We start from the raw sequence: 10,433 nt of genomic DNA, 5'->3' as shown, positions 1-10,433 counted from the left end.
AGAAGGGCAGCATGTTACTGCGCATTGCAGGAAAGTGAATGAAGAATGAATTGCATCGCCACGCATCTGCAAAAGGGCAGCACGTTACTGCGCATTGCAGAAAAGCGAGCAAAGAATGAATGGCACCGCCACTCATCTGCAGAAGGGCAGCGCGTTACTGGGCATTGCAGGAAAGCAAATGAGGATATAATTGCACCGCCTTGCATCTGCAAAAGGGCAGCACGTTACTGGGCATTGCAGGAATTGCAGGAAAGGGCACAAAGAATGAATGGCACCACTGCACATCTGCAGAAGGGCAGCACGTTACTGCGCATTGCAGGAATTGCAGGAAAGTGAAAGAAGAATGAATTGCACCGCCACGCATCTGCAAAAGGGCAGTGCGTTACTGCGCATTGCAGGAAAATGCACCAAGAATTAATGGCACCGCCGCCCATCTGCAGAAGGTGGCTGTGCATATGTTACTGCGCATTGCAGGAATTGCAGGAAAGCGCACATAGGAATTAATGGCACCGCCGACCATCTGCAGAAGGGCAGCGCGTTGCTGTGAATTTCAGGAAAGTGCACCGAGAATTAATGGCACCACTGGGCAGCTGCAGAAGGGCAGCACGTTACTGCGCATTGCAGGAAAGTGCACAGAGGATTTATGACACCGCCGTATAGCTGGAAAAGGGCAGCGCATTACAGCGCATTGCTGGAAAGTACACAGTTTTAGGCACATTACTGCAATTTATAATGTGAATTCATTGATTAAAACCGACTGATTAAAAAATAAACTTTGAAAAAAGTTCAGACTTGACGTTTCTACATTTTAAGGCACAGAAAGTCACAGTGACCGATCAGTGCAGGTGAATGAGTGCAGCCATGACACCCCTGTGTCAGCGTTTGGGTGACACCTGACATACAGCAAACAAAAGCAAATAAGGGAAGAAGAAAAAAAAAAAGTCAACTTTGCAGGGAAAGTAAGTCCATCCTCCGAGAGGTGACTAATCAGTGAAGTTCTCTGTGGAACGCCTTTATCTTGGGATCTGGCTCCTGCCTGCCCTTCCCATGCCAAGAAAACAGCCCTTTAATGAACTCAAAGTACCAGAGCACCCTCCTGACGAAGCTGATCCATCGTCTAATTGGGCCTCTCTGATTGGCTGGGGATTGTTGTGAAAGGAGACCTTTCTGACACCTCAGCCGTCTATATATACCTTAGCTAAAAATGCAGATTTTCACAGCTGCTGAACGTCTGCTCCTGTTAATGCCATGGCTGCCAAGATCAAAGCAGAGAAGTTGTGGATGATGCTCAAGTCCAGGTACATCAGCCTGCACCACAGCATCCCAGGGGCCACAGCCTGCGACCTGAAAACCCAGGGGCTTCCGGTTACGCCACCCCCTCAGTGCCCACACGCCCTGTCCACCCTGCCTGGACCCACCAACTGGCCCGTGCTGGGCAGCCTCGTGGACATCCTGCGCAAAGGAGGGCTGAAGAGGCAGCACCAGGCACTGGTAATTCTTTACATTAAGTGGATTTTTATGTCATTTTATTTTATTCTTTACTTTGATTTTTCTATTTTTTTCATATATATATATATATATATAGTTTTGCATAGCTTTTTTTTATATTCCTTTAAATCTTTTACATTAAGTGGATTTTTATTTAAGTTAAAAATTTTATTTCAATGCTTAGGTTTTATATACGAATGTGTGTGTGTGTGTGTGTGTGTATATATATGTATATATATATATATATATATATATATATATATATATATATATATATATAAAATTATTATTATTATTATTTTATATTATTATTATTATTTTGTGTGTGTATATATATATATATATATATATATATATATATATATATATATATATATATTTTATTATTATTATTATTATTATTATTATTATTATTATTTTTTTTTTTTTTTTATATTAATTGTTTTTGTTTTTTTATGTTATTCTCTCTTTTTTGTACTATAAGGGACTTTAAAAAGGTGAAGTTGCTGCTGAAAAATTGTTTTCAGAGCGCGAAGGGTTAACAGCAGTAGGTCTCTGTAGTACTGCGAAGGCAGCGGTATGCAAATACTTTTTTTTTTTTTTTTCTTTTAGTGATTGCAGCACAGCAGCCTGAAATCTGTTGCAGATAGCTGAACTTTCCACATGGGCCGCTGCCTTATTCAAAATAAGCTACAAGAGGTTGTTTAACCCTTTAGGGTTCTACTAGCAACAGGTGCACATCCCAGCTACTGTCAGGGAGCGCGCCTTCCCTGTGTGCATTCAAATGTGCATCTCTCTGATTGCCGTCTGCAGGGAAAGGAACACATTCACCGATGGTCGGTGGTCACTGTCGTTTGGCATTGATCACTTGGACAAAGCAGCCTTGTCATAAAAGTCTCCTGTTTATCTGTAACTCATAGAGCAGTGAGATAGAAGCTGCTACGCCAGGCCAATGTGTGTATGAAATAGAATGTTTCATAAATACAGCAAGTTGTTGTTTCTCTGGAATGGAAATGAGGATTGGGATTACAAATATTTTTTACTAGGCAGAGAAACCGACAGCAGGACAAAATCCAGGTTACAGGGACAGGAAAACCTCACCTTCTGGAATGACTGGTTCTGTTTGAGAATATTAATAATTACGTAGTAATTAAAGTGTCATGCTAGACAAAACCTTTTTTCTCTTTCTTCTTTTCCTTTTCCATTGCACCCTTCCTTTCCTCTCTCCTTTACTTTATTCTTTCTTTTCTGTTCATTTCCTTTCGCCTTTCCTTTTTTTTTTTCCTTTCCTCTTCCCTTCCCTTTCCTCTTCCCTTTCCTTACTCCTTTCATTTCCCCTTTCTTCCTTCCTTTCTTTTCCTTTCCTTAACTTTTCTACCCTTTCCCCTTTCCATTTTCTTTCTTCTCTCCTTTACTTTATTCTTTCCTTTTTCCTTTCCTTTCCTCTCTCCTTTACTTTATTCTTTCTTTTCACTTCATTTCCTTTCGCCTTTCCTTTTTTTTTCCTTTTCTTTTTTACCTATTCCTTTCCTTTCCCTTTCCCTTTCTATTCTCCTTTTATTTCCCCTTTCTTCTTTCCTTTCTTTTACTTTCCTTCCCTTTTCTATCCTTTCCCCTTTCCATTTTCTTTCCTCTCTCCTTTACTTTATTCTTTATTTTCCATTCATTTCCTTTTGCCTTTCTTTCTTTTTTTATTTTCCTCTTCTCTTCCCTTTCCTTTCTCCTTTCATTTCTCCTTTCTTCTTTCCTTTCCTTCCCTTTTCTGTCCTTTCGCCTTTCCATTTTCTTTCCTCTCTCCGTTACTTTATTCTTTCATTTCTTCTCTCCTTTACTTAATTCTTTCTTTTCCGTTCATTTCCTTTCGCCTTTCCTTTTTTTCCTCTTTCCTTTCCTCTTTCCTTTCCTCTTCCCTTTCCTTTCTCCTTTCATTTCCCCTTTCCTCTTTCCTTTTGCCTTTCCTTTTTTTTCCTTTCCTTACCTTTTCCTTTCCTCTTCCCTTTCCTTTCTTCTTTCCTTTCCTCTTCCCTTTTCTTACTCCTTTCATTTCCCCTTTCTTCTTTCCTTTATTTTCCTTTCCTTCCCTTTTCTGTCCTTTCGCCTTTCCATTATCTTTCCACTATCCATTACTTTATTCTTTCCTTTCCTCTCTCCTTTACTTAACTCCTTCTTTTCCGTTCATTTCCTTTTGCCTTTCCTTTTTTTTTTCTTTTCCTCTTTCCTTTCCTTTCCTCTTTCCTTTCCTCTATCCTTTCCTTTCTTCTTTCTTTTCCTCTTCCCTTTCCTTTCTCCTTTCATTTCCCCTTTCCTCTTTCCTTTCTTTTCTTTTCCTTCCCTTTTCTTTCCTTTCCCCTTTCCATTTTCTTTCCTCTCTCCTTTACTTTATTCTTATCTGTATATCCTGTAAGAAATCCATTGATGTCCATTATTATCTAAAACAATGTTTATCAGCCAAAACCAGCTGACCTCCCACTACCTTATGTAGATAAGGAGAGGGAGGGGGGATGTTCTGTAGTCCTAACATACTTCCAGTCCTATGGTGACAAAGCTGCTCCTCCAAAGATACAATACAGTAAGTGAGCTTTGTCACTCATTGATAGGAAGTGTGTTACTGGCAGAATCACCAGGTAAAAAGAAAAGTCCAGAAAAAGAAAAGTAATGCAGACACCACATCTAAGGACTGGTAAGCTGCAAAATATCACATTTGTGTTCTTACATTTTGATACGCATTAAATCTGCCCGTCCACTCTGAATGCACTACTAACAAACCCCAACACATGATAGAGAAGTATCTATGTTTCTATTGGGCTGTGCAGCAAGAGGCAATGCTCATTACACTGGTTCTGCTTTAAATAATAAAAGTCTTCATGGGTATTGGCACAGGATGACCATAATGTCCTGTAGCCACGACCAATGCAGCTCCATCTTCAGTGGCCGGGGAAACCACTGCGCTGGTGTAACGTTATATGTCCATGTTTTCTCCCTCTCTCTCCAGGCCGACTACCACAAGCAGTATGGGAAAATTTTCCGCATGAAGCTGGGATCGTTTGACTCCGTCCACATCGGGGCTCCCTGCCTGTTAGAAGCCTTGTACAGAGAGGAGAGCAATTACCCCAAACGACTGGAGATCAAGCCCTGGAAGGCTTACCGAGACTACCGGGACGAAGCCTATGGTCTCCTAATACTGTACGTAAACCCTATAAATACTGTATATATTTTGAGTGGTTCCCACCATCCCTGTGCTGAGTTCCCTGGTCCGTGCACCTGCTGTGCCCATTATGAGGGGCTTCCACCATTTCCGTGTTGAGTTCTTAGGTCTGCATACCTACTGTGATCATTATGAGATATTCCCACCATCCCTGTGCTAAGATCCTGGGTCTGTACACCTGCTGTGCCCATTACGATGAGTTTCCACCATCCCTGTACTGAATTCTCAGGTCTGTACACCTGCTGTGCCCATTATGAGGGGTTCCCACCATCCCTGTGCTGAGTTCCCGGGTCTGTACGCCTGCTGTGCCCATTATGAGGGGTTCCCACCATCCCTGTGCTGAGTTCCCGGGTCTGTACGCCTGCTGTGCCCTTTACGAGGGGTTCCCACCATCCCTGTGCTGAGTTCCCAGGTCTTTATACCTTCTATGCCCATTATGAGGGGTTCCCACTATGCCTGTGCTGAGTTCTCAGGTCTGTATACCTACTGTGAGCATTATGAGGGATTCCCACCACCCCTGAACTGAATTCCCTATTATGAGGGGTTCCCACCACCCCTGTGCTATGTTCCTGGGTCTGTACACCAGCTGTGCCCATTATGAGGAGTTCCCACCATCCCTGTGCTGTGTACCCGGGTCTGTACACCTGCTGTGGCTATTATGAGGGCTTCCTTCCCACCATCCCTGTGCAAAGTTCCGTTATATATTTAATATTATGGAACATGTAACAGGAGGAGGTGGAACGTAAAACTCCTAAGTGTGCATTCACAGAGTCAGAAACTCTGGCATCTAGATGTTGACTTGGGGTGGCACAGTGGTGTAGTGGGTAGCACTCTCGCCTAGCAGTAAAAAGTGTCGCTGGTTCGAATCCCAACCACGACACTACCTGCTTGGAGTTTGCATGTTCTCCCTGTGCCTGCGTGGGTTTCCTCCGGGTACTCCGGTTTCTTCCCACACTCCAAAGACATGCTGGTAGGCTAATTGGCTTCTGTCTAAATTGGCCCTAGTATATGGATGTGAGTTAGGGACCTTAGATTGTAAGCTCCTTGAGGGTAGGGACTGATCTGAATGCACAATGTATATGGAAAGAGCTGTGTAAGTTGACAGCACTATATAAGTACCTTAAATAATAATAACTATCAAAGTTATGATCCTTCACATACATAGTTAAAAATTTCCTGGCCGTATCAGAATTCGGCAGATACATACCTCTTCGTTCAGATTGGGAGGGGCAGCAAGTGAAAACATTTTTTTTATTTTATTTTTTTAGTTATGCAAACCAGACCTGGAGGTCCCCAAGTTCACTCGTTCCTCCGTGCCGGAGTTTGTTATTTTTTTCTCAGAGAAAGTGATATTCTTTGGTTTTTCCATTGTGTTGTGTAACAGTCCTTACTCATCTTTGAAATATGTAATCATTCCTTTTTATTGTTCTATTCTTCGAGGCGCTCAGATAAATGTCAGACCACATCAAAGTTCCCAACTTGTCTGGTGGAACTCCCAGTTGAAAAATATTTTGCCGAGGGCGGCATAATGTGTGTTTTTTGTTTAATTTTGTTTTCCTGAAATTCAGAACGGAAAACGTAATAGGAGAAGCGAGAGCGGATCATACAATGCCACAGCAATGCAGATTTGTAGCCATTAATACTTCATGAAATATTCAATGTACTTGATTGTGACCTGCTTATCAGCCTCTTGAAGTCCCTGTACAGCTGGAAGAAGCATAAACAAGAAGCCAATCAGTTCATGTGCTGTAGAGTGGAAGAGAGAAGGGCTCATCACTGTGCCGCTACTCCTTTCACTGTCCAGTCACAGGCTGGGGACGCGTCTGGGATAACCTGGTCTCAGAGGAAATGGATTGAATGATAATGGTCATCAAGCTGAGAACATCTAGTGGCAGAAATAAAATACTTTAGATGAATTCTTTGCATGCTGATAGAAGGAGAGAGTAAAGTGGCAGGGAGGTGATCTCAGCAATGTGCGGCTTCTCCTTTCACTGTCCAGTCATAGGCTGGGGGAGCGTCCGGGATGACTCGGGCTCAGAGGAAGTGAACTGAATGATGCTGGTCATCAAACTGAGGACATCTAGTGGCAGAAATAAAATACTGCAGAAGAAGTCTCTGGATGCTGATAGAAGGAGAGAGTAAAGTGTCGGAGAGACAAGCTCATCACTGTGCTGCTTCTCCTTTCACTGTCGAACCACATGCTGGGGGGGGGGTTCGGAACAACCTGGACTCAGGGAATGATTCTGGCCATCAGACTGAGGACATCTAGTGGCAGAAATAAAATACTGTAGAAGTCTCTGGATGCTGATAGAAGGAGAGAGTAGAGTGGCAGAGAGAAGAGCTCATCACTGTGCTGCTTCTCCTTTCACTGTCCAGTCATAGGCTGGGAGCATGTCCGGGATGAATTGGGCTCAGGGGATAAGGAAATGATTTTGGACGGCTGCACTTCCAAAAATCCTTTTATTGAAACTTCATATGACAAGTGGTTGACAGATGGAGCAGGGGAAAAAAATGTAGGCGCGTTTCGCGCAAATGTTAGCACTTAGTCATTACCAGGCATCAGAGGAAGTGGATTGAATGATGCTGGTCATCAAGCTGAGGACATCTAGGGGCAGAAATAAGATACTTTAGATGAAGTCTCTGGATGCTGATAGAAGGAGAGAGTAGTAGAGCGGCAGAGAGAAGAGCTCATCACTGTGCATTTTTTTTAGTCTGCTATAGCTCTAGAGATAAATCATTTAAAACACTGAATTTATTGGCACATGAACAGTAACAGCATGATCAGCGAAGGCGACTCTGCTGATAAAATCTTTTGGATGAGAGTAGAGGAGTTGATACTCTGCTTGATCTACCTGCCTACTCACATGCAGGAGATATGAGAACGCCAAAAGAGATACTCCTGTACACAGTGGTCAGCGGTATACCAGATGTTTACATTTTGATTATGAGGAGATTGGATTGGATAAAGCCAACGCCTTTATAAAACTTTTGATTTGTTAGGAATAGCTGAGGTCCTATAAAAATATTTGCAGATGGCGTGGCGTTTTTTTTTTGTTTTTTTTCCCACTTCGGTGGTAAAATTCATAAATAGGGATGAAAAAGCAGACAGGCGGCTCCGACCTACGCCAGCTGTCTATGGGGATCATTGTTCGGACCGGGCCAATCGTCACGTAAGCAGGGCCGAAACGACAGACGCAGCCGAGTAACTAAAATATAAAACTGAAAAATAAAACTATTTTTTTTAATTGACCAAGACGTTAAGCCTTTTTGCGGTTTTCTTGAGGAGGCATCGTAAATTAGCCAGGCAGGGCCCTCGTTTTTTTGTTTGGATGTAGAGCTATTTCCAGAGTCAGGTTTCCGTGATTGATTCTGCCGCGGCCAGACTGTTTTCTCATCGGTCTGGTAAATTGCGGCACCCTGTAGTGCGACTGAGGGGGGAGGGGGGGGATATGAATCATACACTTCATTCATTTCATCTGTCAGTTTCATCTCTGATTGGGAAATCCAATTTAAAACGTCTCCTAAAAATAAATTTCGTGTTCGAGAAAATTTCTCCTGAACCCCATTTACATCGATGTGACCACAGAAACTAACGTCCATGTGATTTCAGAACAGATGCCCTTTGTATGAAAAGTGCTTAATTGCCACACTTCTGACAGACATGCATGCAAGCATTAATGTTTTAGGCGCCCCTAGTGGCCACTTTGATATTCACAGCACAAGAGGTGAAAGAGATGTGCTTCACCCCATTTCCACTAGAGGGCAGACTGACTAGCCAAGAGTTAGTTGCAAGAGCTAGGGCTAGGCAGCAGTGTTGGACAAAGGGGAGACATAGAAAGCTACAAGGAATCTTGGATAGGCAGGATATCCATTGGCATCAGCGGGAGAGCCCAGCAAGCCTACATGAGCAGCAAAAGCCGTAGAATGGCTGAGGTGCAGAGTACCTTTTTTTTTCCTCAAAAGGACTTTATTAAGATAAACAAGGATATACAACCCAACACTGTCGATTCCAGGTACAACATTGTCATTTACAATCAGAAATAAGAGCACCATCCACCATTAAGACAATAATTATAAGTTTACTCTGTTTCATCCCCTCCCCCGACCCTCTCACAACGCCTTCAGATAGAGGTATTCTATCCCCCCCAATACCTAACACATGCGCATCCTGAGTAAAAATCTATCTCAATGTTAAAGGAGTAGTCTGTCCAAAACGAAAAGGATGGGAGAAAGGCTGGGAGTGTCCAACCGAGGAGACCATAGAGCAGAGAATTTTTCCAGGACGACCCCCTATGCTGGAAAATGTATTTCTCCAACCTCAGGGTGTCCCCCATTTGGGCAATCCATTCTTGTAAGGCAGGAGGCTCTGTCGCTTTCCAGTGCCTGAAGATAAGCTTACGTGCCTGGAAAAGAGCTCTGGCTATGGTCTGCTTAGGGATGTCCTCAATAGGAAGGTCACCTAAGATACCTAATACCCCAAAGGGTATTTCAGGTCAATATACAGATGGACCCTAAGCCAAGTCCATCTGTATATTGACCTGAAATACCCTGTGGAAATACCCTGTTGATGGCATTAACAACTCCCGTCCAGTACAGATGTAGCTTGGAACAGCACCATAAAAGGTGAATAGGACCTCCATGGTCCCTGGAGCACCAGGTACACTCAGAGCTCTCCCTGACTCCCATTCTATAAAGCAGGGGTCTCCAAACTTTTTAAACAAAGGGCCAGTTTATTGTCCTTCAGACTTGAGGAGGGCCGGATTGTGGTCAGCAGGGGTAGAAAATGTTACAGGCCCGGCATGAGTGAGAATAAATATGGCCTTAGGGTTGGTGGTCAATAGGAGTAGGAGTAGGAGTAGTGTCCCTATTAGTAAGAGGAATAGAGTATCCCATCACTGGTATTGGTGGAAGAAATAGTACCCCATTGTTGGTGTCAGTGGGAGGAATGGTGCCTCATATCAGTGGGAGGAATAGCGCCCCAAGGGCCCATTAAAGGCTAGCAAAGGGCCACATCTGGCCCTCGGGCCACAGTTTGGAGACCCCTGCTATAAAGCCTTGCGGGGGTAAGGTGCACCCGCAATACGATATACAATTGGGACAACCGCTGTGCCACGTTGAGAGAACACAACTGCACCACCAGCAAGGCCTCCTTAGTTATCAAAGGGCATCATCAGCCTAATATATAGACAGTACACCATTCACAAGCTCTTTAGAATGAAGCAGAACGCTATTGGCTGTGATCATGGTATTTCTCTTGGTTTTGTGTATTAGGGAAGATGTTACAATAATTCGTTTATGTCCTTGTATAGGGAAGGGAAGGACTGGCAGCGAGTTCGAAGTGCTTTTCAACAAAAGTTAATGAAGCCGACAGAAGTGGGGAAATTAGACACCAAAATCAATGAGGTAATTACACTGAGATGCTTAATATGCATGGCTAATGTTACCAGAGATAATGAGCGTGTAAGGGGGGGGGGGGGGAGACAGAGAGAGACATAGAAAGAGGGAGGGAGGAGGTGGGTTAGAGTGGAGGAGAGCTGGAGAGGGATGAGAGAGAGAGAGAGAGAGAGAGAGAGAGAGAGAGAGAGAGAGAGAGAGAGAGGAGGTGGATGGGATGGGGGAAAGTGGGAGAGGATAAAGAGAAGGGTTGTAAGGAAGAGAGAGAGGAGGTGGATGGGGGGGGGGGGGGGGGTGAGTATGAGAGAGGTAGCAAGGGAAAGAGAAATGAGGTGGATGGGAGGAG

General features: G+C 43.6%; 1 protein-coding gene across 1 annotated transcript in view; it reads left to right on the top strand.

The window, feature by feature from the left end:
* Nucleotides 1-1,134: 1,134 nt before the first annotated feature.
* Nucleotides 1,135-10,433, top strand: part of CYP24A1 (cytochrome P450 family 24 subfamily A member 1) — a 30,758-nt gene continuing 21,459 nt past the window's right edge. The window contains exons 1-3 of the mRNA XM_073607236.1: nucleotides 1,135-1,491; nucleotides 4,481-4,671; nucleotides 10,003-10,096. Of these exons, the coding sequence (XP_073463337.1) occupies nucleotides 1,249-1,491; nucleotides 4,481-4,671; nucleotides 10,003-10,096 (528 nt within the window). The 5' untranslated portion in view covers nucleotides 1,135-1,248. The remainder of the gene's footprint in view (nucleotides 1,492-4,480; nucleotides 4,672-10,002; nucleotides 10,097-10,433) is intronic.

Source organism: Aquarana catesbeiana, linkage group LG12, assembly GCF_042186555.1.
Source record: "Aquarana catesbeiana isolate 2022-GZ linkage group LG12, ASM4218655v1, whole genome shotgun sequence".
Lineage (NCBI taxonomy): Eukaryota > Metazoa > Chordata > Amphibia > Anura > Ranidae > Aquarana > Aquarana catesbeiana.
The sequence above is the reverse complement of the archived record's forward strand: the minus strand, read 5'-3'. Positions and strand labels throughout refer to the sequence as shown.